Source organism: Telmatherina bonti, assembly GCF_933228915.1.
Source record: "Telmatherina bonti genome assembly, chromosome: 15".
Classification (NCBI taxonomy): domain Eukaryota; kingdom Metazoa; phylum Chordata; class Actinopteri; order Atheriniformes; family Telmatherinidae; genus Telmatherina; species Telmatherina bonti.
This window is the reverse complement of record NC_136613.1, coordinates 4,393,185-4,420,147: the sequence shown is the minus strand read 5'-3', so window position 1 is coordinate 4,420,147 and position 26,963 is coordinate 4,393,185. Positions and strand designations below refer to the sequence as shown.

The 26,963-nt window shown below is 44.5% G+C and overlaps 1 protein-coding gene across 1 annotated transcript in view; it reads left to right on the top strand.

Moving 5' to 3' along the window:
* Positions 1-26,963, top strand: part of cntnap5a (contactin associated protein family member 5a) — a 177,171-nt gene that overhangs the window by 36,703 nt on the left and 113,505 nt on the right. Inside the window, 2 exon segments of the mRNA XM_079254873.1 lie at positions 1,124-1,234; positions 8,111-8,304. Of these exon segments, the coding sequence (XP_079110999.1) occupies positions 1,124-1,234; positions 8,111-8,304 (305 nt within the window).

Genomic DNA, 26,963 nt, shown 5'->3' with positions numbered 1-26,963 from the left:
TCGCGCATAGATCTGAAGTCGGCTTCAGAGGATTTCCAGTCCTCCTACGGGCCTGGGAGCAGCTTTGCAGACAAATTCATCCTCCGTCCGTGAGTCGTCCTGACTGACAGCCGGAGCATCTGGCTGCAGAGCACATCTGTAAACAGCAACATGCACATGGGCTAATTCACGCAGGGGTCAGGACCCAGGCGGAGTTTTTGCCTCTTGGTTCCTTATCTTCAAAGCTGTGCAGGTCTGATTGTGTAAAGCAGACCGAATGAAGGAACAAACCAATCGGCTGAGCTCACATCAAAGAGAGGGGCTGCTCGGAGTGAGAGGAAGGTGAGATAAAACACCTTTCTGTGGGAAGCAAACACAGGATCAAGGAGACTTTTCACAGATTAAGAAAACAGTTCTTGCATAACAACCCGGCCCCTCGTGGCGGTGCCGAGCCGGAGCTCTCATTTCCCCGATCAACATCTGCAGCAGCCACACTTTCTGTCTTAGACAAAAGCAGCTTGATCCACTTTAGTCACACTTGAAATCAGGATTAGAAAAATCTCTTGGCCAGAGATCTGAGAGCAGTCAAAGCGGGTCAGCGGAGATTCTGCCGGACACCCAGAAAGAAAACAAGTCTTGCTGTCACTTCTGCTGAGCTCTTTCTGACCAGATGGACGAGCGATGGCGGCTCCAGATGTGACCAGAATCCATCCGGGCTGCGAGCAGCAGAGCCTTCCCCTCCTCATCAGCCTGGTGCCAGTTTTTATTAAGACTTCAGACCCAAACAGCAGAGGAGGTTGTTGGAGGATCAGGTCCTGATGAAGCCGGCGGCTTCAGATCGCCGTCTGCCGGCTGGACGTGATGTAATCTCACAATGTGGGATTAAAAAGCACTCATAAAGAGAAAGGTGCAGTGTTTACAGGTCACTGCAGGGGTTAATAGACGTCTGAGAGCTGTTATTTTCCTGTTTACTGCTTTAAAACTGCAGTGCTGAAAGGTAGACGAGCACTTTGCACTGAAATGATGTTTCTTTCTGTGATAACTGCCTCCTGAATGAACCCCAGCTCATGCAACCAGCTTCAGACACACACACACACACACACACACACAACAGCTGAAATGGGGTTTTTGTGTGTTTTTGCAGATAATTGCAACGGTCCTCTGGTGGCGGCGTTACCACACTCCTCCTTTCAGAGCTCCTCTCAGTCCTCGGCCGCTCACGCTGCGTTCAACGCCAAGCTCAACAGAAGAGACGGTGAGTTTACTGCTCATCTTCCATTTGCTTTCAGGAACATGTTTGAAAAGATGCGAGACGGAGGAGAGTTGCATCAGCTCGTCTTTTAACAGGCCAGAGGAGTTTAGAGTGGAAATGTTTCCAGCTGCTCCACAGCTGATTTCTTCTTCTGTTGGACATTTCAGAGATGCAAAATGCGTCTCTTCCCTGCAGGAGATTATGTCTGGATGGGAGGAAATAAACCTTCAGGCGAAAATCAAGCTGATGAGTCCAGAAAATGTTTGTTTTTAATTATCTGCATGTTTATCAGATACTTTACCGAACAATGCCACCTTTATGTTCTGGACTCGTTTGATACCAAAGTGGCGTCTGTTACAACGTCCTGCAACGTACTGGGGATGAGAAACCACAACTTTTTCCTACAGGACGCACGTTGAAGCTGGGTTTTCACGCTAGCTAATGGATATCAACAAGCAAGCCATTCTAGATGTGAACCATGGCTGATCTGTTAAGAAACAGTACAACAATAGTTCTGATTCCATTTCAGCGAGATTTCTGAAATTTCAAAAAGTACAACCGCAATTTGCAGGTGCTTCCATCAACTGGTGTTTAACACATAAGCAGGAATTCTCAAATCTTTTCCTGCCAGAGAGCTTTTATACCAACTAGACATATATCCATTTAGCCAGGTAGCCGTGTAGCCATGTAGCTGTGTAGCAGTGTAGCCATGTAGCCATGAAGCCACGTAGCCAGGTAACCAGGTAACCAGGTAGCCATGTAGCCAGGTAGCCGTGTAGCCAGTTAGCCATGTAGCCAGGTAACCTTGTAGCCAGGTAACCATGTAGCCGTGTAGCCACGTAGCCATGTAGCCAGGTAGCCGTTTAGCCAGGTAGCCATGTAGCCGTTTAGCCAGGTGACCATGTAGCCGTTTAGCCAGGTAGCCATGTAGCCGTTTAGCCAGGTGACCATGTAGCCGTTTAGCCAGGTAGCCATGTAGCCGTTTAGCCACGTAGCCATGTAGCCAGGTAGCCGTTTAGCCAGGTAGCCATGTAGCCAGGTAACCTTGTAGCCAGGTAATCATGTAGCCATGTAGCCGTGTAGCTGTGTAGCCATGTAGCCATGTAGCCAGATAGCCATGAAGCCACGTAGCCATGAAGCCACGTAGCCATGAAGCCACGTAACCATGAAGCCACGTACTCAGGTAACCATGTAGCCAGGTAACCACGTAGCCATGTAGCCAAGTAACCATGTAGCCATGAAGCCATAAAGCCATGTAGCCAGGTAACCATGTAACCATGTAGCCAGGTAGCCATGTAGCCAGGTAACCATGTAACCGTGTAGCCATGTAGCATGTAGCCATGTAGCTAGGTAACCATGTAGCTGTGTAGTAAGGTAGCCATATAGCCATGTTGCCACATAACCATGTAGCTACATAGTTGTGTAGCCATGTAGCCATACCACTTATCACTTTACTTTTTTTAATTTACCATGTAGATATATGGAACATACACCTGTAGACATACGCTGTCTGCAGGAAGAAATATGGCTGCCTGTAAAATCCATCTATCCATTTTCTGTACAACTATATCCTGTTCAAGGTCACGGGAAAGCTCAGATCTATCCCAGCAATCAGCTGGCGAGAGGCAGTTACACCTGGACATGTCGCCGGTGCATGACAGGCTGTAAAACCCACTAACAGGATAAAGGCTGTGATGATGTCATGCTGTGATGACACATGCCAGCAGAAGATGCTCATAAGGCTGAAGTCCCTGGCTCATCAATGTAAATTAGATTTGTTTACACGTTCATGGAGAACCGCACCCCCTTCAGATATAACGTCTAACGCAGGTGTCTGTTGCAGGTTTTTTACAAAGAGCACTAAAGGAAATCTTATTTGTTAGAAATATAATCTTGTAGCCATCAGCGTTTTCAGATCTCAGACATCTGAATGATTTTGCACAGCAGCAAATCGATCACACTGATCAGCTGATATAGCAGACTAGATTTTCCTTCCACTCATCTGTAAAGTCAAAAGAATTTCAGTTGAATAAAAACTCTAAAATTAATTCTAAACCATCTTGTTTTATTCTATGAAGTCTATAAGCGGCGACACAAGCAGTTACCTCACTCACATCCATCTCTTTTGCGACCTTTTCAGACAAGGACATGCACAAGGCACTTAAACTGATCAGAACGTCACACACAGGGCAAAGGCAGCTCAGGTAACACAGGAAAGTTACTACAGTATGGTAAAGTAATTTCATTACTGATATTTTAAACGTAAACCATTACTTCATTACCAAATAAAGTAATATTGTTACTGTAACGCGTAACAGTTACTCCCAACACTGCATGTAGCCAAGTAGCTATATAACCAAGTAGTCAGGTAGTTTACTAACTAGGTAGCCAAGTAACTAAATACCTAGATAACTAGGTAACTAGGTAGATAAATAGCCAAGGTAGCCAGGTAGCTTAACAAACAGGTAGCAAAATAGCTAAATAAACAGGTAGCCAGATAGCTAACTAACCAGGTAGCCAGGTAGCTGAATAACCAGGAGGCTGAATAACTATGTAGCCAGGTAGCTAACTAACCAGGTAGCCAGGTGGCTGAATAAACAAGTAGCCAGGTAGCTAAATAACCATGATAGCCAGATAGCTAACTAACCAGGTAACCAGGTAGCTGAATAACCAGGTTGCCAGGTGGTTGAATAAACAAGTAGCCAAGTAGCTAAATAACCCAGGTAGCCAGATAGCTAACTAACCAACCACGTAACCAGGTAGCTGAATAACCAGGTTGCCAGGTAGCTGAATAACCAGCTAGCCAGGTAGCTGATTAACCAGGAGGCTGAATAACCATCTAGCCAGGTAGCTAACTAAACAGGTAACCAGGTAGCCGAATAACCAGGTAACCAGGTAGCCAGGTAGCCGAATAACCAGCTAGCCAGGTAGCTGATTAACCAGGAGGCTGAATAACCATCTAGCCAGGTAGCTAACTAAACAGGTAACCAGGTATCCGAATAACCAGGTAGCCAGGTAGCCGAATAACCAGGTAGCCAAGTGGCTGAATAAACAAGTAGCCAAGTAGTTAAATAATCCAGGTACCCAGATAACAAACTAACCAGGTAGCCAGGTAGCTAACTAACCCGGTAGCCAGATAGCTAACTAACCAGGTAGCCAGATAGCTAACTAACCAGGTAGCCAGTTGGCTGAATTAACAGGTAGCCAAGTAGCATAATGACAAGGTAGTCATGTATTCTGGAGGAGAATGCAAACTTTTAATGTTTCTACAAGGAAAACAACTCATCTGTCTTTGTGCTTGGTGTGGTTACTATGGTAACCAGGTAGAGAAAGGCTGATTAAAGGAGCTAGGAAGGTTTCAAGGAGGATTCAGGAGCAGACAGGTACTCGTAATGAAGACGCCCATCGTCAGAAATAATGGGTTCATGTTTTCTTTCCTCTCATTGGCCATTAAAACTCTGAATTTTCTGTCTATTTTATTATGTTTTCCACTGAGTCGCATTATTTTAACAATCTGGCTGCAAACTAACAAGATGACAGTATTTAATTTCTTTGTTTTTTGCAGCTTTCTGTAGAAACATTTACAGGAATGTGTGTGTTGCTGACAGACTGAATCCGTGTAAAACACATCAACAACACTGACTCAGTCTGTTTCATTCTCTGTTGTCATGGAGACACAAGCCCCTGTGGGACCCACAGAAACAGCCTCGGTGATCATTAACAAATCAGATGGTTTCAGTGGTAAAAATCTGCTAAAAGGTGGCAGATGTCAGAGTAAACGGTTGGACTGAAGCTGGAAAAACAGAAACAGGAAGCGACGTGAACTGTGCAGCCATTCAGGGATGTCTTCGCTTTATCTCAGGTCCGTCTGGTGCAGTTTTACTTAAATGGGTGAAATGACCAACAGCCGTGATGAGAGCTGTTGGACGCTCTCCATCATCCTCTAACTCAGAGCCTGATCGGCCCAGGTAAGGCTGGACAGATTTTAGATCCAAATTATAAAAAGATTTTTCTTGATCAATTTTGGGCCTTTTTAAACAAACACTGTCAAACAAATCATCTTCATTTGTTTTAAGAAATTAATTTGCAGATTATTTTGCAGATAAATGCTGAAAAATAAACATAATGCTAAAATAATAATATTGAAGATGATTCTTCTCATTTTTAAAAGTAACACTTTAACCCATCATAAGTGTTCCAGCGTGACATATGTGATACATGGAGCTTCTGAGACATCTGGCATTACTTTATGGTAGAAACTTAGCTGAAAACGCTGTGGAACACAATCTGATTTTCCTCTTTTGCGTTTTATTGGAGATCAGAAAGCAGAAGATTACGTTGTAAACATTTTGGCACATCACATGGTGATATATCGTAAATATCCCTAAAAAATTTGGTACTTTTTTATTTTACCTTTTGTTAAATAAAGGAGCAAAATAATCCTGATACTCTAGAAATTAGACTTATTTTAACATTTATTCATCAACTGGGACTTTATGGGTTAAATGGGTTTCATTTGACAAGAATGGTGGCAAGTAGTCATGTAGCAGGTAGCAGATAACCATGTAGAAGGTAGCTATATAGCTATGTTGCAGGTAGCCATGTAGCTATGTAGCAAGTAGTCATGTAGCTTTGTAACTGGTAGCTATGTAGCCGGTAGCAGATAACCGTGTTGCAGGTAGCCATATAGCTATGTAGCAGGTAGTCATGTAGGTATGTGGCAGGTAGCAGATAACCATGTAGCAGGTTGTCGTGCAGCTATGTAGCAGGTAGTCATGTAGCTATGTAACAGGTAGCCATGTAGCTATGTAGAAGGTAGCAGATAACCATGTAGCAGGTAGCCATGTAGCTATGTAGCATGTGGTCAGGTAGCAGGTAGCAGATGTCCATGTAACAGGTTGTCATGCAGTTATGTAACAGGTAGCCATGTAGCTATGTAGCAGGTAGCCATGTAGCTATGTAGCAGGTAGTCATGTAGCTATGTAGCAGGTGGTCATGTAGCTATATAACAGGTAGTCATGTAGCTGTTAAGCAGTTAGCCATATAGCTATGTGACAGGTAGTCATGTAGCTGTGTAACAGGTAGCCATGTAGCTGTTTAGCAGTTAGCCATGTAGCAATGTAACAGGTAGCCATGTAGCTATGTAGCAGGTAGCCATGTAGCTATGTATCAGGTAGCCATGTAGCTATTGTGACAAGTAGTGATCCAGCTGTGTAACAGGTTGGCATGTGGCTGTTTAGCAGTTAGCCATATAGCTATGTAACAGGTAGTCTTGTAGCTATGTAACAGGTAGCCATGTAGCTATGTAACAGGTAGTCATTTAGCTGTGTAACAGGTAGCCGTGTAGCTATGTAACAGGTAGCCATGTAGCTATGTAACAGGTAGTCATGTAACTATGTAACAGGTAGCCATGTAGCTATGTAGCACATAGTCATGTAGCTATGTAACAGGTAGCCATGTAGCTATGTAACAGGTAGCCATGTAGCTATGTAGCACATAGTCATGTAGCTATGTAACAGGTAGCCATGTAGCTATGTAGCAGGTACTCATGTAGCTGTTTAGCAGTTAGCCATGTAGCTATGTAGCAGGTACTCATGTAGCTGTTTAGCAGTTAGCCATGTAGCTATGTAGCAGGTAGCCAAGTAGCATTGTTTCAGGGTTTTCCACTTACAGTGGAGGATTCTCCACGGCATTTCCAAGCCCTTCTCCATCATTTCTCGTTCTAATTCTGTGTAAAACTGTTCATTTTAAAGGATGGAGGTTATATTTTTCTTGTTAATTATCTGTAAAAACATTTTTGTGTCGTCCTCCGTCCATACACAGTACGCCATGCGCTGTCCCTGGTCACGTGACCCTTATGTCAGGTCTGATGATGTGTAAATGTGTTTCCATTACATGTTTGCAATAAAGCTCCATATAGAAACACCTGAAAAACCCCCTTATGACAGAACGTTTTGGTGACATTTCAGAGGTTTTTGTAAATTGTTTTTTGTCATTTGCAGCTTTTACTGTGATATTAAGCTTTTGCAGATATTTGGGCTTTATTGTCTTGTTACCCAATCTTGAGACATTCGTTTGGCAAATACTTTACTTTCTGATCTTGACCAGTTTTGATTGATTTAAGCAGTTTTGAAATATATATTTTCTCCTATCAGCTGAGGGAACCAACACTAGAACGCCATGTTCACCCATCCGTAGTCACGTGACTGGTAGTTAATAATGGTTTATTTATAATGGAAATGTTTCTTTGTGTGCATGTACATACATTAAAGTGGTTATATGTGTGTATATCTGTATGCAGACATATATATATATTTTGTGATGTGTATGTATGTGTGTGCATATGTATATTTATATATGGTTACGTATGTGTATATATGTATGGATGGATGGATGAATGTGTCTGTATATGTATAAACATACATATAAATATTGTGTTTATTGAATGTCTTAGGACTGTGTATGTTATATAATTTAAATATTTAAGTTGTGAATTTAAAAAATAAATAGATAAAGAAAGAAATGGGATTTTAGCTGTTTTAATGAAAACGTGGACAGAGGTGAAGACGTTAGGAAAGTATCGCTGTCCCACCATTAGAGCCGCCTCTTGCAGCCTTTCAGCCAGTTTTCCTCTTTGTTCAGCCTGAATTAAACACACCGGAGGCATCTGATCGGCTGGATTCTCTTCCTGATGAACTCCTGCTCATGTTTTCTGTCAGGGAAGAGGAAAAAGTCAGGACATGACTGTGACCTGAGGTGGAGTGGAGCTGCTGCTGGTGAAATGACATTCAGCAGCTCCCCAGAGGTTCGACCGTACAGCAGTCGCTTCCAGCCTTTCCAAACATCAATTCACTTTCCATGTTTCCTCTCCTCCCTCAGGAGCAGGAGGCTGGTCTCCCATGGTGACGGACCAAGACCCCTGGCTCCAGGTGGACCTCCGGGAGCAGATGGAGGTGACGGGCGTGGCCACGCAGGGGCGTTACGACAGCTGGGACTGGGTCAGCAGCTACCTGCTGCTCTACAGCGACACCGGCCGGGTCTGGAAACAGTACAGGCAGGAGGACGGGATGGAGGTGAGCCACGCTGAAGGCTTTCCTCTTCACAGCATTCAGCTCTGCTGGGTTTACAACCAAACACGACTGCACGGATGTTTGGCTTCTCTATGAAAGCCATCATGTGGGAGAGTTCAGGTGTGGGTTTTTGGATCTTTGTGGTTGAAGACAGAGGTTCATTTGGGGGTAAAAAATGCTTCTGTGCTGTTTCATTGCGGTGTAGAAAAGAAGGTCGATACCACTTTGTCTGTGCTCAGTAAGTGTGGCGCTGCAGAGTTGATTAGAATAAATTAGCATCAGCTCTGGGAGCAGGAGGCGAAGGGAGGCGAGTTTAAAAGGTCACTAACTGTTTGTGTAATCTGTGTAAGAACAAAAATTGGGAAATGTCAAGCTGTGGTTTTGCAGGCGGCATGTGCAGGCGCCACGCTTGTCTGAGCACAGCAGCTGTTGGCTCTGTTTTCAGAGGGCCGACCTGAGCAGGATGCGGTCTGGACTCGGGACCACGTCAGCACCTTGAGTCAGGGGATCTGCGGGTTGAAAGAACCAGATCTGAGACCTTTGAAGGCCTTTTTTAAAGCCCCTCTGATCACATTTAAGACCTTCGACTGAAGAAATGGCAAAGAGCATGAAACAAAGTCAGAGTGTTGGATTATAAACGCACATCTGCGCTGCTGACGCCGACCGTGAGGAGTTTAATGACGTACAAACGTCTTATTGGCTGCTTCGTCTTTAAAGTTTGTGATTTCATTCAGGAAGCCGTTTGGAAAATATCTCCAACCCTCATTGGTGTTGTAGGACTGCTTGCTTGTTGAGCTGTGGAAGCTCGTTGTAGATGTTTCCCTGCTCCATCACACCTGATTCAGATTCACTGAATTTCTGCCTTCATTTCATCTAGGTGTGAAGAAGCATGTTTTTCTGCTCCAACGCACCTGACTGAAGTTAATGGGCCATTGTGAAAAAGTTGTAAAAAGCTGTTGGATCAGGTGCGTTGGAGCAGGGAAATATCAGGGATTGTGGTTCTCCAGGATTCTCAGTTCACCACTGTGACAAAGCATCAGTGTGTTCACAAGCCGTTTGTCTTTTTAAAATAATACCAAATTCTGATTTTTAACATGGCAACTTTGTTTTTTACACATTAATGTGTTAAAAAAAAAACACCATAACTCCACAAATTGATCTCTTCTATTTACGTGTTAATTAGTTAATTAGCCTTCATTAAAAAATAAAATAAAAACGTTTCTTTGATATATGCTGGCTATATTTTTACAATTATCTAGAGACCCCCTAAAATTATCCTGGGGACATCAGTGGGGGACGGGAACCCCAGTTTGAGAAAGACTGTTTTACTGATGCTAACTAGCTAATATATGTATAGTGGCTGACCATGCTAATGCTAACTACTATCATAAAAAACAGCATGATTTTGGAATATAGTCTGGAAACAGCTAACTAGCTTAAACGGGGCTAACTTGCCAATACATGTGCACTAATGCCTGTGAATGCTAATGCTAACACTGACATAATAACCGGCACGATTTTGGAATATAGTCTGGAATCAGCTAGTGAGCTTCAACAGAGCTAACTTGCTAATACATGTGCACTAATCCCTGTGAATGCTAATGCTAAAACTAACATAAAAAATAGCACGATTTTAGAATATAGTCTGTAAACGGCCAGCTGAGCATGCTAATGCTAACATTTTGTAGTGCTTACATGAAAACAGCAGGATTTTAGAGCATCTGGCAGCATAAAAACATCAGTTTGGACGTCTCAGGTCAAAGTTCATCATAGAAACAAAGAAAATGAAAACCAAACAGTTGAATGTTAGAAGTCCAGAAACAAGGAAGCTACCTTCCCAACAAGCCATGCTGCTTTAGTCTTTAACTACCTGGATTGTTAGATCTTTAACATGTAAGATGCTAATTGAGGCCTGAAGAGTCTGACATGGACGTCTGGAGTTTCTACAGTTTCTCTGAGCATCACAAGGTCTGTTGTTGGGTTGAACCTGCAGGAACGTCTGCTCCTGTGTAGAACGATAGACTCGAGCTTGGAAAGGACCTTCTAACCTTCCCAGACTGATGGTTCTATGGAAGCTAATTGTGACATTTAATTTAGTTATCTCCTCTCAGGTTTTATCTTGGTGTTTTCAGGCTCGGATTATAAACATGATCGTAAGTCTTACCTTCATGTCAGTCCCATGACAAGCATCTCTGCTCTGTGCTCTGTGGACCCTCTGCAGTATTGATGGCATGGTAGGTCAGTGTCAAATAACATCTTCTCACTTTCTCCGACACCTTTCAAGGTGTGGGAAGTGTCTGGCGTCAACACAATTATTATGCTGCTTCTTTTTGTCCTCCGTGTAAACTCCCAACAGCCGGTTCACGGGGGCTAAGAAAATAGCCCCATGCTGGCGCATGTCATTAATTCTTTATTGTGTTTGCCCCAGTTATGTCAAAGGCTGCCAGCAAGATGCTGAACTGTATTTCAGAGTGTTTTTCTACTTGGCAGTCCAATTAGCAGAGTGTGTAATTGCCCGGTGGCACGTCACCACTGCAAAGTGATCTTTTTTTTATTGTGCTGGAATTAAAGCTGCACACATGTGAAGCTGAACAATATGCAGACTTATGTGCTGGTGTGAATTATTTATCCTGCCTCACCTATTTAAAAATAGATAATCTGAAATGCATTTAAATGTAGGAATCAGACAGCAGGAGGCTAAAATAGGAAGGTTCTCACACTTAGGCCACACCAGCTGCCCTGCACTGCTGCGAGCCAGCGTAGCCGGCGTGTGGAGGCGTAACCAGTCATACATGTGCAGAAACACACCTGGAAGGGACACATGCGAGAAGGAGGAGGAACAGCAGGCGACGGAGGCGTCAAACAGGTCAATCACCGAATATTTCAGGTTAATCATCACTGTGAGACCTCCTGGACGCCGTCAAACACTCATTTACATTTCAGTCTCGTAATTCCAAAACTTCTGTTTGTCCGACTTTAGTTTAACCGGACGTTACTGTTTAACTAACTAATAAATCAATATTTATTGATTTATTAGTTTGTTTAGATCTAATTAATTCATTTATTCATTACAGAGAATGGACTACGTATTTAAATGTAGGTTTTCTCATAAATTTGCAAAATGATCCTTCGTTGGATCCTTGGCAGGCTGATGGGTGTAAAAGCAGTAAAAATCTATGATGGTTCTGGTTCCTGGTTCTTGGTTTCTAGTTTTTGGCTCCTGGTTCTTGGTTTCTAGTTTTTGGTTCCTGGTTCTTGGTTTCTAGTTTTTGGTTCCTGGTTCTTGGTTTCTAGTTTTTGGTTCCTGGTTCTTGGTTTCTAGTTTTTGGCTCCTGGTTCTTGGTTTCTAGTTTTTGGTTCCTGGTTCTTGGTTTCTAGTTTTTGGTTCCTGGTTCTTGGTTTCTAGTTTTTGGTTCCTGGTTCTTGGTTTCTAGTTTTTGGCTCCTGGTTCTTGGTTTCTAGTTTTTGGTTCCTGGTTCTTGGTTTCTAGTTTTTGGCTCCTGGTTCTTGGTTTCTAGTTTTTGGTTCCTGGTTCTTGGTTTCTAGTTTTTGGCTCCTGGTTCTTGGTTTCTAGTTTTTGGTTCCAGGTTCTTGGTTTCTAGTTTTTGGCTCCTGGTTCTTGGTTTCTAGTTTTTGGCTCCTGGTTCTTGGTTTCTAGTTTTTGGTTCCTGGTTCTTGGTTTCTAGTTTTTGGTTCCTGGTTCTTGGTTTCTAGTTTTTGGCTCCTGGTTCTTGGTTTCTAGTTTTTGGTTTCTGGTTCTTGGTTTCTAGTTTTTGGTTCCTGGTTCTTGGTTTCTAGTTTTTGGTTTCTGGTTCTTGGTTTCTAGTTTTTGGTTCCTGGTTCTTGGTTTCTAGTTTTTGGTTCCTGGTTCTTGGTTTCTAGTTTTTGGCTCCTGGTTCTTGGTTTCTAGTTTTTGGTTTCTGGTTCTTGGTTTCTAGTTTTTGGTTCCTGGTTCTTGGTTTCTAGTTTTTGGTTTCTGGTTCTTGGTTTCTAGTTTTTGGTTTCTGGTTCTTGGTTTCTAGTTTTTGGTTCCTGGTTCTTGGTTTCTAGTTTTTGGTTCCTGGTTCTTGGTTTCTAGTTTTTGGTTTCTGGTTCTTGGTTTCTAGTTTTTGGTTCCTGGTTCTTGGTTTCCAGTTCTTGGTTCCTGGTTCTTGGTTTCTAGTTTTTGGCTCCTGGTTCTTGGTTTCTAGTTTTTGGTTTCTGGTTCTTGGTTTCTAGTTTTTGGTTCCTGGTTCTTGGTTTCTAGTTTTTGGTTTCTGGTTCTTGGTTTCTAGTTTTTGGTTCCTGGTTCTTGGTTTCTAGTTTTTGGTTCCTGGTTCTTGGTTTCTAGTTTTTGGCTCCTGGTTCTTGGTTTCTAGTTTTTGGTTTCTGGTTCTTGGTTTCTAGTTTTTGGTTCCTGGTTCTTGCTTTCCAGTTCTTGGTTCCTGGTTCTTGGTTTCTAGTTTTTGGTTCCTGGTTCTTGGTTTCTAGTTTTTGGCTCCTGGTTCTTGGTTTCTAGTTTTTGGTTTCTGGTTCTTGGTTTCTAGTTTTTGGTTCCTGGTTCTTGGTTTCTAGTTTTTGGTTTCTGGTTCTTGGTTTCTAGTTTTTGGTTCCTGGTCCTTGGTTTCTAGTTTTTGGTTCCTGGTTCTTGGTTTCTAGTTTTTGGCTCCTGGTTCTTGGTTTCTAGTTTTTGGTTTCTGGTTCTTGGTTTCTAGTTTTTGGTTCCTGGTTCTTGCTTTCCAGTTCTTGGTTCCTGGTTCTTGGTTTCTAGTTTTTGGTTCCTGGTTCTTGGTTTCTAGTTTTTGGCTCCTGGTTCTTGGTTTCTAGTTTTTGGTTTCTGGTTCTTGGTTTCTAGTTTTTGGTTCCTGGTTCTTGGTTTCCAGTTCTTGGAGCCTCGTTCCTCAACGTACCTGAACAGAACAATCATCTTGTTAACCTGCTTGGAAGAACCTAATGAGGAAGTCCGTGAAAGCGAATCAGGTGTGTTGGAGCAGGAGCACATGCTGGCTATGGACCAGGATTGGGAAATACTGACATGAGACAACGTTATACATGTCAGGATGATACAGAGACGATACCGTACGACATAGATACCAGAATAAACAGTATTTACATGAAGCAGTTGCAACGAGTTGCTAATGACAGGATCAAACACACATGATGGGAAACGTCAACCGTTGGGGGTTCCGGACATGTTTTGGCCCGGATCCGGCCCCCCTTCCGCTCTTATGGCAGGTGTTACATGGGCCAGAAGTGGACCAGATGTCAGAACCAGTTGGTCTGGACCCCGTTATGAACTGGGTTCGTTGGGACTTGTAGTCCACATATGGGCCAAACAGGTTTTCCTATCTGGGATTGCTTAATGCTATTTTTAAATAATGAATAATTATTAATCTTCGGCTAATTTCTGTTGTTTTTATCCAGGATTTCAGCCTCCGAATAGCGAAACTGTTGCACTGGATTTGGATTTCTGTTGGGGAATCTCCCAGCTGACAGAATCCGGCTAAAATCCACTTCATCCTGCTTATTTCTGAAGTTTTCTAGCCTGACGTGTAGCCGATGAGCCGTCGGATATATCGTCGTTCAGACACCATCTTCTACCGAAAATGAGGAATAGTTACAATTGACTAATTGTTGTGTTTAATAACCTGATTAATTGTAAGATCAACTCTTTAATGTCTTTTATCATTTCTGAGACCTTTGGTGTCACTTCATGGTTAAAACTTTGTCAAAAGCGGTAGAACGCCATCAGTCGTCTGCCCCCTGGGGGACACATTAGGAACTACAAGCATTATGACGAATTACAAAGTGATAAATGCAGAAGAAACCAAAACTGTTTTCATCCTGTTGAAAGGCAAAATAAAGCCTTCAGTTTAAACATGAGAGTTTCTCCTATTCTCCGGCCTTCAGAAGGTGAAGCGGTGAGATTTATGTGAGATTCATGACTCGACATGCAGTCCGTTTCATTATCTCTGACAGAAGAAACGGAGCTGCAGACGAGACGAGCAGATCCGTGTAAACATGAGCGGCGTGACCTGCAGCCATCAGCCTTTGTCAGCGACTCGCACGACGCCGGCTTCCTTTCAGAAAGGCATCCATCCTGCAGCCTTTCAGAACACCTGCAGCGCGACGTGAACGGCCTTCATATCCACCGCACTAAACGCACATTTGTACGGACAAACGCTCCTTCAGCCGGGTCGGCTGCAGCCTCTAATGAAGCTCAAACCCAGCTGACTTCAGCTTTCACCCAGACCTTTTGGCGGTTCCCACCTCACACCCGTCTGCAGGCTCAAAGGTGACGTCTCGCTGTCAGAAACCGAGCTGAGGGGAACTAATGAGCGAGCGGCGGCTGCAGACATTACCGCCGCTTTCGGCCCTCGCAGCTGAAGCCAAAGCCAAATTAGCTCCACAAAGAAATGATTAAAATATACATAGACGGCTCCACGGAGCTGTGAGAGGCCTGCAGGTTGCAGAGAGATGAATTAAATCCTGCTTATTGTGTTTCTAAGTAAAGAGCGGAGCTCCTGAATCAGATTCTACAACGTTAAAGCACTTTAACCTGCAGGAATGATGCCTTCACAAGGGGATTGTCACGATGCAAAGTAGCTCAGTGATGCTGCGTGTGTGTGTGTGTGTGTGTGTGTTTATTCATCCTTTACACACCTGCTCGGGAATCCTCTCATCGTTTACAATCATATTTCATCCCCACTCAGTGTGTTTTACCTGCTTCTAGTTAGAATTTCATTCTGCCAATGCAGACCACAGAATTCATTCCTGAGGGCCAGTTCAGGGGCGTCGGGGAGGGGGGGGGACTCTGAACCCCCCCGGCGGTTCAGAGTCTCGGTCTTCATCGCAGCCTCTCTGTGAAGGACCCTTGTTGGAGTGAAGTAAAGTGATTGTGAAACACTGAGCGACAGTCTCATCTGTGAGAATTAAGATCTTAAATCCTGACGGATGCAGGTAACCATGGAAACGAGAGGAGCAGACCAGCTTCCTGAGTTTTGCTTCGTTTACTTTTAACATCATCATCAACGATGGATTCAGCGGTGACGTGATCACATGTTGTGATGGAGAGTACGTTCAGTTTACAGGCTCAGTGGTGGTAATATCATCATTAATATTACCATTATAATAATAATGATAATAATTATTATTATCATTATTATTATTATTATTGCAATATGAATGATGATGCTGCAATGGACTGGCGAGCTGTCCAGGGTGTACCTTGCCTGTCGCCCAAAGCCAGCTGGGATAGGCTCCAGCTTCCCCGCGACCCTGAATTGGAATAAGTGGTTCGGAAAATGAATGAATGATGATGATCAAAATAATAATAATGATAATAACTGTGATAATAATAAAAATAATAATAATGATAATTATAATAATAATAATAGTGATAATAATAAAATAATAATGATAATAATAATAATAATGATAATTATAATAATAATAATGATAACAACTGTTCTTTTTAATCGTTCACAATAATGACGATGACGTTTCTGGACATCCCAGTGCAGATCAGCTCTTTACTGGGAAACCATTTGAACCCACCAGTGGAGGAGGTAACATCCATGATGATGGACAGTTTCCCTCCAGCTGAGCTCCTTCAGACACAGGCTGCTGCATCCCCAGCATAACGGAACTGCAGGTCACTGATTCTTACAGCAGTCAGACTGGAAACCAGTACTGCTCCCAGTAGACACACTCAGTAAAGACCAGTATGGTACACTTCTTAGCATGAATGTTTCCAGGTGGAACCTGTGTGGAGTCTGCATGTTCTCCATCATATGTGTGTTCTTTCACACACATGTTCCATGCGTGTAGCGTGATCCAGACGGACCTGGACCATGCCGTGTTAAACCAACATGCCTGCTTGTTTTCTTCTGTCTAAGCTCAGATGCAGGTTGGAGGTTTTCCTTTCGACCTCAGATTAAAACTCTCTCAGTGACTTCATTAAAAGAGTAGAATATAAAAATATCAATTAAAATAATGTCAGATAAATCTGAAAAATTAAACATTCATGAAACAAACGTTTTCATTTGTTCAAAAGAAGAAATGACTCGTGTTCAGACATACATATGTATTCATACGCTCCCAGTAAACAAGGAGAAAAACTGCTGCCTGGGAAATAGGATGGAGTGGACTAAAGTAATAATAAATATAAAATTTTATTACAATTTTTACATTATTTTCTAATTCTGGTTCAATAGAAATATTTTTTTTAAAAAGCAAACATATAAGATAATTTATTCCATATTCCATCAGTCATGAAGTAATATTTAGTTGAAGAATCCTTTAATGTTTCCGCTCCAGTCAGGTGTTTTCTGTTCCTCTCAGTCAGACTTCTGCACCTGTTGACAGGTATTTTGTCCCACTGTTCAACAGAAAAGTCTCTCATTTGTCCAGGACACATTTGTTTGTTTGTTTTTTAACTCAATTAAATGACAAAACTGTCTTATTTCACTAAATTATAATTTAGCACGTTTAATTATTGTTCCTTATTCCAGTCTCCAGTTATCCGAGTGACTGGAATAAAGTCTTTTCTTTAATGAAAGGGGACGAAGACATCTGAGGACGACTAATTTTCTCATCATTTTATCTGAATGTTTTTATTTAGTCGTTTCCTGCAGGACTGTGGGACTCGGTCCACCTCTTTTTACGTCCGTTTCTTCGTCTTTTCTGTCAACGTTCAGGAAGTTGATGGTTTTCCTCCGCTCGCCTCGCCAGCTCTCTCATCACCTGCGTGTCCTGCAGACTCAGGTCTTCGTTATCCTGAGATCCGCAGCAACACGAAACATGCTGTAATGACGACGCTTCAGGACTGTATGTGTCAACCTGTAATCATCTTCTGGTTGCAGCGTTTCCACCTACACAAGCAGACTTCTGCTGGAAAAGCAGCATTTTCATGCACTAATTATGAATAATTACCCAGAAAAAGTAGACAAAGTGTGAGAATACAACAGTTTAACGACTTCAGAGTCGCTGTTGGAGCTTCCTGCTGTTTATTTTACTTTCCCCCAACATGTTTACAGTTTTAAACAGTTTTAAATGTTCATCCTGAACATGTCTTATGACAAAGTCTGGTGTGTCAGGCAGAGAGAGAAGTTCCCTGCTGCTCAGGATTAGCATGCTAGGTTAGCACAGACCTAGCTTACAGCTAATGTTCGCTGAGGAGTTTCTGGAGGATGAAAAGCTGAAATTTTAAAGCAACTAAGCCAAAAAGGCTCCTTTTTAATTAATTGTTCTATCTGTGTCACAGATAGAACAAAGTGGAAACTTGTCATGATGTGTTTTATATCTTCAGTTTCCTGTTTTAGTTTGTAGTCTTCCATGTTTAGCTCCCTTGTGTCTTGTTTCTGGTTTAGTCTTTGTTCCCGTTCGTTAGCTTCACCTGGACTCATTAGTTGATTCATCACACCTGTGTCTTGTTTAGTTCCCCTGCATTTCTACCCCTTGGTTTCTGTTCCCATTGCTGGTCCAGTGTGTTTGTACTTCTGTTAGCCTCCTGCGTCGGCTTCGCTTCGGTTCAGTTCTGGAATAAAACACCTTGATTCGGCATCCCTGCCTCCCGTTCCTGCATTTGGGGCCAACCACCTCTACAAAGGAGATTTTGCTCCATGTTGATGTGAAGCATCACACAGTCGCTCAGGGTGGGGGTGCCGATCTTCCACTGAATAGACCCCTCCACTCGGGGGGGTTAGGGTTAGGAAGGGAGAGAAAGGAAGAACAAGTTGGAGAAAAGGGATGAGAGGGACAAACGCAGCCGAGGAAAGCAAGAAAGAGAGAAGGATGAAGGTAGATGGAAGGAGGAAGATGAAGGAGGGATTGAGAGATGAGATGTGAAGGAGGGAAAGGGAGGCGTTGAGAGAATGAAACAGACACTAGCGGCGGTGCCATCACCCCCCGATTTACGCAAAACCTAAATATCGCAATAAAAACTTTAAACAAAAACACGGCATTCCTAAAAACCTCTCAAATATTGCTAAAAGGTTCTTTCATGAAGTTTGTCAGACGGGTTTATGTAGAAGTATACCATGAAAGACTTTTTCGCATGTACGCATCACCAGACAAGACGTACAGGGTCACGTGACCAGTTTCAGGTAAAGATGGCGCAGTGTGTGTGGACGAAGAAGATGGAAAGACGGAATTAGAAAGAGAAATGAGGCTTTAAAAGCATATTCAGAAAATCCTGAAACAACGCAACCTGGTTTCGTAGATAAGTAGCATAAGCTGTAACTCTTTCGTACGAGACTTTACGAGAATCGCAGCTTGTTCGCGAAATGCTGTTTAAAGGAAACTCCTGCAAATCGCAACTGTGGTTTGTCGAAGTTTCATAAATATCGTTTTTATTTAGTGAAAAACTGACGGAAACGCAGCTCATGTTGAGGAAGCGAGTTAACAGATGCAGCTGATGGAGGCGTGGCTAAGGGTGGGCGTGGCCTCGAACCAACGGCAACGCCATCAGAAGACGACCAAGAACCGGAGGAGGGGGGTGGACTTCCTGCAGGCTCCTCCATCCATCCATCCATCCATCCATCTTCTGCCGCTTATCCGGGGTCGGGTCGCGGGGGCAGCAGCCTAAGCAGGGAAGCACAGACTTCCCTCTCCCCAGCCACATTTGCCAACTCTGCGGGGGGGATCCCGAGGCGTTCCCAGGCCAGCCGAGAGATATAATCCCAGTGTGTCCTGGGTCTTCCCCGGGGTCTCCTCCCAGAGGGACGTGCCTGGAACACCTCACCAGGGAGGTCCAGGAGGCATCCTGACCAGATGCCCGAGCCACCAGAACTGGTTCCTCTCGATGCGGAGGAGCAGTGGCTCTACTCTGATCTCCTCCCGGATGACCGAGCTCCTCACCCTATCTCTAAGGGAGAGCCCGGCCACCCTGCGGAGGAAACTCATTTCAGCCGCCTGGATACGAGGCGCCTGCAGGTTCCTGTTAAACAATAAATCCTCCGAATGTTTAAACGTTTTTTTCTGACTGCTGAGTCATGCAGGAAGTGAAGACTCTTTCAACCAATCAGAGGACAGCTGCACGTTAAGCTCCTCCCTTCAGGGTCGGATCGGGAACAGATGGATCGGATGTTCCAGAAACTTTCCGTTTTTTTCTTGTAGAAAAGTAAAAAAAGCTGCGTAGCAACCAGGAGACGTCGTTGGAAACGAGGCTAGGAATCCTCGTTCTTCCTCATCCCAGTTGAACTTCATCGTGTCTGCGTGAGCGCATGCTGCCGCATGATTGGCTGAAAGTTCCGGCTTTCAGCTTGCGGCCATGTTGTTGGCATCTCCGCCGCCGGGTTTCCAGGACTTTCTCTGCCATTAAAACCATTTACTCTGACTGGAACTCGGCAGCGCCCCAGTTTTAAATCCTGCTTTAACCTAAATCTCCGTGTGTTTGCGATCTCCTCCAGAGTTCATTAGCAGCAAATATTCATAGGTGGGAAGAGGAACGTATTCCAGCAGGGAGTCCATATTATCCTTCATTATCCTTGCAAAGCCTTATTTAAAAATCTCTTTTTAATGCAGCGGTGAATAAATGTGTGAAACAAATTCTCCTCCTTAAGGGGAATATTTAAACATTAATTTTCCTGCATGTTAACAGTTCAGGTAGATGGGGATCTAACGAGGATTAAAATGTGTTTGCATGAGCGCTAAAGACTCATTTTCTGCTGCTAATTTCCTTTCTTCTTCCAACGCCGCGGTAATAGCACTTCATACTGAGCTAATGTTGCACAGGAAATTTAAACTCGCCTTTGGTCACCATGTCTGAGATGATGGCTCAATAAAAGCTTTGTAGGATCATCAAGCAGCTGCGTTCTGACTCGGATTCTTATCGCGTCACACAGCCGGTCCTGGTCCTCAGAGGAGGAATGGCGCCAACGCTGTGCTGGATATGTTGGAACAGTTCATCCCCAGAGGAAGAATTAAAATGTTTGCATCCAGCAGCATCTGCTCGTTCCTTTATTTGTCCCTGTATGTGAGGGGAATGTTCATCTGGCTGCTGGAAGCGGATACATGAAGAATTAATCGTATTAAGAGCAGTTTTAAGCAAACGTCTTCCTGCTGGTTTTTTCTTCTCAATGAACTTTGAAAAGTGGAGTTTGGTGGAAAAACTTGTGAAGAGTTTTATGACTGATGCGTAAAACTGTTCGGAGCTTAAATGATAATCATTATAAGCTGCGTGTGGAAACGTCCGACACACTTTAACTCATTTCCACTCAAAGTTTTTACATTACGGTTGTTTTTCCTTTAAACACATGAACCATAACTCTGAAATAACCTCAATTTAGGAGATTTAAATGTTTATTATTTTTCTATTTATGACTTTATTGAGACTTGATGGATGTTGAATTACAAGATGCTCATTTTAATGTCTGGAAACAATTAATTGAATTATCTAAATAAAATGTGAAAAAATAAATAAATGGCTAGTTTAAAATGGAAACAAATATTTTAAAAAATAAATCATTTAATTAAAAGAATTACTTAAATCAATTAATTTAAATTAAATGGAGTAATTTCATAAAATGGGTAAAATTTCAATACAATATTAAAGTAAATAGAAAAAAAATAGTTTTAAGTGAAATTAAAAAATTTAAAATTGAAACATGAAGTAAAAAGATTTTCATTAAAAATAAATCATTTAATTTCTAATTGATTTATTTAAATTTAAATAAATCAAATAAAAATTAAATGTAAAATAAAATATTAGTAATCTAAACAAAGTTTTTAAAATACAACAGAAAAGGGACGGGCTGTGTACAGAGCCAGACACGAAAATAGATTCATTCATTCATTCACGTTTAGTTTAACATTGAACTATTCAGGTTAACAGAAACTGGACTGAAGATCAGTGCAGATTAGTCTGAAGGAGGGACGGATCCTCCCTGGAGCCAGAACCAAAGCAGTAGGTCTGGGCGATTAATCAGATTGTAATCTCAGTACGATCTGGGTTTCCAACGATGATAAAACTAAAAGGGTGTGATTATTTTTCTCTCTGCAGTTTCCTCTCCTGCTGTCTTCAGCTGCTAATCGAGCGTCTCTGGCGTTGCAGCGCTGTGCTGTAAACTCCTCCCACAGCCGCTTTGCTTTCATTCAGACACTGTTGCCAACTTGGAGACTTTCTCACTAAATCTGGAGACTTTTTTTGTTAAAAGCGACAAATCTAGCAGCTTTTACTGGAGTTATTAGAGACGTTTCTGGTGTTTTGGCGACTGACTTGAAGGCACATATTGTTCTGCAGTTACTGTAAGGAAGGAGCAGCGGGAGCCTCTCCCGTCCTAAAGCACTCCCAGGCGGCCAGTCTCAGTCGGCTCCGGCTGCAGGTCCATGTAGAATAACTGCAGTAGGTTGTGGAAGTTCACCTAAACATAGTTTATACCATTGTCAGTGACAACTGGCTGCATTATTTTCCTATACATAGTTCAGCCAGTTAAACACTGTAATATCCCTCCGTTACGGGGCGTTACCATAGCAACGCGTTAACCAGCTGGTTCAGATCAGCCGTCTTTTAACAGGTGGATGAGAGAAACGTGCTGCAGCCTGACAGCGGTTGTTTGGCATAAAACGTACATCCAGGCCAACGTAAAATGTTTCCGATACTTCAGCAAATGTTGTAGAAAATAAATACAGATTTGTTATAAAATATTTACTGTGTGGCACCGTGGCATAACCGGATTAAACAACTGGTAACCGTACATTAGACGGTTATAATGCACGACACAGAGTCTAGAACACCACGACGCGCAGCGTTGTTTAATCCTTACTAATATTCAGTATTTGTACTTTGTCGAGACAAAGCTTCATCTTATTTGTTTGTTTTCTGAAATATGTGGAATCCTAAAGACGTTTTTTAAAAAGTTGTTAAAGATAAAAGGATAATTGTGTTAAATAATCAAAATCTCAATTTCAGTCAAAATAATGGTGATTATAGTTTTTGCCATAATCGAGCAGCTCTTCTAAGCAGGTCTGGATAATCGTGGTTCTGACCTGGACCAGGTTCTGGACTGGGTCGCTCTTTAACAGACTGAATGTGTAAATCTGAACGCTGGAATTTCTCTGCTTTCCGTGGCCATCAGCTCCTAAATGAGAGTTTAGAGGAGAAAGCTTCTCTCAGGTCTGCGGGGGGAAAGTTATGTCTTCATTACGCCATCCTCCACGATCTGCTTCCTGAGGTGTGCACTTATTATCCTTCATAATGGTTCTCCGGTGAATATTGTGGGACTACTGGGAGATGATGAGGCTCATCGGTCAGCCAACCTTCATCAGCAGGACCAAGTCCAGAACCGGCGGGCTGGGAAAGGTTCCTGCTGGAAACGTGAGACCAGAGCGGAGACTTCCGGCTGACAGTCTCTTCCCTCCTAGCAAGGTTATGCGCTCATAGCTCCGTCTTAACTCCATCTTCCCTCAGGCTGTTTAACTTCTCAGCAACCTTCTGGATCGTTCCGCAGCGTCTTCAGCGCCAGCAGCAAGATCTCTCCCCAGCGGATTGATTAGAATAAACGTATGTGCCTGTTCTGCATGCAGCACAAAGGAAAACTGACACGAGGGAGCTCATCACCGGAGAGGAAGCGTAAAGACGCTTAATTAACGGGGAGGGAGCTGCTCCACGGCGACAGACACGTAAATAGAAGAGATGAAGTCACCGTGTCTGCAGATCGACCCGAAGCCCACGGGCCCTTCGGAGCGTCTGCACTCGGTCCCTGCATGGAGACTCTGCCGCAACACTTTCCACCGCTGGAACGTCACAGAGATGCTTCTGCTGAGGAAAACATCAGGTGTCGTCGGAGCAGGTAAACAAAGAGAGGGCTGGAGACGACGGTTGTCCACTTCCTGCAGGTTTCACCTCAAACTGTCAATACAGCTTTATTCACAACTAAGACCTCAACGTTTACAATTCAGCTCATTATGGACCGGTTCTAACCTCCATCTGGACCAGAACCAGGAGGAAAACCTCCATCTGGACCAGAACCAGGAGGAAAACCTCCATCTGGACCAGAACCAGGAGGGAAAACCTCCATCTGGACCAGAACCAGGAGGGAAAACCTCCATCTGGACCAGAACCAGGAGGGAAAACCTCCATCTGGACCAGAACCCGGGAGGAAAACCTCCATCTGGACCAGAACCAGGAGGAAAACCTCCATCTGGACCAGAACCAGGAGGAAAACCTCCATCTGGACCAGAACCAGGAGGAAAACCTCCATCTGGACCAGAACCCGGGAGGAAAACCTCCATCTGGACCAGAACCAGGAGGAAAACCCTCCATCTGGACCAGAACCAGGTAGGAAAACCTCCATCTGGACCAGAACCAGGAGGAAAACCTCCATCTGGACCAAAACCAGGAGGAAAACCTCCATCTGGACCAGAACCAGGAGGAAAACCTCCATCTGGACCAAAACCAGGAGGAAAACCTCCATCTGGACCAGAACCAGGAGGAAAACCTCCATCTGGACCAGAACCAGGAAGAAAAACCTTCATCTGGACCGGAACCAGGAAGGAAAACCTCCATCAGGACCAGAACCAGGAAGGAAAACCTCCATCAGAACCAGAACCAGGAGAAAAACCTCCATCAGTTTCTCTCTGTCTGCTGGTGTCTTTCCTCCTTGGCTTTGTCTTGGTCATGTGAGGTGTAATGAGCTCATTTTAAACATGTTAACAGACAGATTAAACGTGTTTTCATTGATCTCCTGATCGGGACGTCAGCGTTTTCATATGTATTCAGACGTCTTAACATAAATTCAGCTCAGATTCATCCAGAACACTTGAACTGCAACACCTCCGCATCCAGTCGGCGTACAAGATCTTTGATGTGGAGCCAACAAGTTTCTCAGTGGTAATCTCCTGTTAACACTCGGAACCGTCAGAGACGTGAGATATGGTCGGAACCGTCAGAGACGTGAGATATGGTCGGAACCGTCAGAGACGTGGGATACGGTCGGAACCGTCAGAGACGTGAGATATGGTCGGAACTGTCAGAGACGTGAGATATGGTCGGAACCGTCAGAGACGTGAGATATGGTCGGAACCGTCAGAGACGTGGGATATGGTCGGAACCGTCAGAGACGTGAGATATGGTCGGAACCGTCAGAGACGTGAGATAAGGTCGGAACCGTCAGAGACGTGGGATACGGTCGGAACCGTCAGAGACGTGGGATACGGTCGGAACCGTCAGAGACGTGGGATACGGTCGGAACCGTCAGAGACGTGGAATATGGTCGGAACCGTCAGAGACGTGAGATACGGTCGGAACCGTCAGAGACGTGAGATACGGTCGGAACCGTCAGAGACGTGAGATAAGGTCGGAACCGTCAGAGACGTGGGATACGGTCGGAACCGTCAGAGACGTGAGATACGGTCGGAACCGTCAGAGACGTGAGATACGGTCGGAACCGTCAGAGACGTGAGATACGGTCGGAACCGTCAGAGACGTGAGATACGGTCGGAACCGTCAGAGACGTGAGATAAGGTCGGAACCGTCAGAGACGTGGGATACGGTCGGAACCGTCAGAGACGTGGGATACGGTCGGAACCGTCAGAGACGTGAGATAAGGTCGGAACCGTCAGAGACGTGGGATACGGTCGGAACCGTCAGAGACGTGAGATAAGGTCGGAACCGTCAGAGACGTGGGATACGGTCGGAACCGTCATAGACGTGGAATAACGTCGGAACCGTCAGAGACGTGGGATACGGTCGGAACCGTCATAGACGTGGAATAACGTCGGAACCGTCAGAGACGTGAGATATGGTCGGAACCGTCAGAGACGTGGAATATGGTCGGAACCGTCATAGACGTGGAATAACGTTGGAACCGTCAGAGACGTGAGATATGGCCGGAACCGTCAGAGACGTGGGATATGGTCGGAACCGTCAGAGACGTGGAATATGGTCGGAACCGTCAGAGACGTGGAATATGGTCAGAACCGTCAGAGACGTGAGATATGGTCGGAACCGCCAGAGACGTGAGATATGGTCGGAACCGCCAGAGACGTGAGATATGGTCGGAACCATCATGGACGTGGAATAACGTTGGAACCGTCATAGACGTGGAATAACGTCGGAACCGTCATAGACGTGGAATAACGTCGGAACCGTCAGAGACGTGAGATATGGTCGGAACCGTCAGAGACGTGAGATAAGGTCGGAACCATCATAGACGTGGAATAACGTTGGAACCGTCAGAGACGTGGAATAACGTCGGAACCGTCAGAGACGTGAGATATGGTCGGAACCGTCATAGACGTGAGATAAGGTCGGAACCATCAGAGACGTGGAATAACGTCGGAACCGTCATAGACGTGGAATAACGTCGGAACCGTCAGAGACGTGAGATATGGTCAGAACCGTCAGAGACGTGAGATATGGTCGGAACCGTCAGAGACGTGGGATATGGTCGGAACCGTCAGAGACGTGAGATAACGTCGGAACCGTCAGACACGTGAGATATGGTCGGAACCGTCAGAGACGTGGGATATGGTCGGAACCGTCAGAGACGTGAGATATGGTCGGAACCGTCAGAGACGTGAGATATGGTCGGAACCGTCAGAGACGTGAGATAACGTCGGAACCGTCAGACGTGGGATATGGTCGGAACCGTCAGAGACGTGAGATATGGTCGGAACCGTCAGAGACGTCGGATATGGTCGGAACCGTCAGAGACGTGAGATATGGTCGGAACCGTCAGAGACGTGAGATATGGTCGGAACCGTCAGAGACGTGAGATAACGTCGGAACCGTCAGACGTGGGATATGGTCGGAACCGTCAGAGACGTGAGATATGGTCGGAACCGTCAGAGACGTCGGATATGGTCGGAACCGTCAGACGTGGGATATGGTCGGAACCGTCAGAGACGTGAGATATGGTCGGAACCGTCAGAGACGTGAGATATGGTCGGAACCGTCAGAGACGTGAGATAACGTCGGAACCGTCAGACGTGGGATATGGTCGGAACCGTCAGAGACGTGAGATAACGTCGGAACCGTCAGACGTGGGATATGGTCGGAACCGTCAGAGACGTGAGATATGGTCGGAACCGTCAGAGACGTGAGATATGGTCGGAACCGTCAGAGACGTGGGATATGGTCGGAACCGTCAGAGACGTGAGATATGGTCGGAACCGTCAGAGACGTGGGATATGGTCGGAACCGTCAGAGACGTGGGATATGGTCGGAACCGTCAGAGACGTGGAATATGGTCGGAACCGTCAGAGACGTGAGATACGGTCGGAACCGTCAGAGACGTGAGATACGGTCGGAACCGTCAGAGACGTGAGATAAGGTCGGAACCGTCAGAGACGTGGGATACGGTCGGAACCGTCAGAGACGTGGGATATGGTCGGAACCGTCAGAGACGTGGAATATGGTCGGAACCGTCAGAGACGTGAGATACGGTCGGAACCGTCAGAGACGTGAGATACGGTCGGAACCGTCAGAGACGTGAGATAAGGTCGGAACCGTCAGAGACGTGGGATACGGTCGGAACCGTCAGAGACGTGGGATACGGTCGGAACCGTCAGAGACGTGGGATACGGTCGGAACCGTCAGAGACGTGGGATACGGTCGGAACCGTCAGAGACGTGAGATAAGGTCGGAACCGTCAGAGACGTGGGATACGGTCGGAACCGTCAGAGACGTGGGATACGGTCGGAACCGTCATAGACGTGGAATAACGTCGGAACCGTCAGAG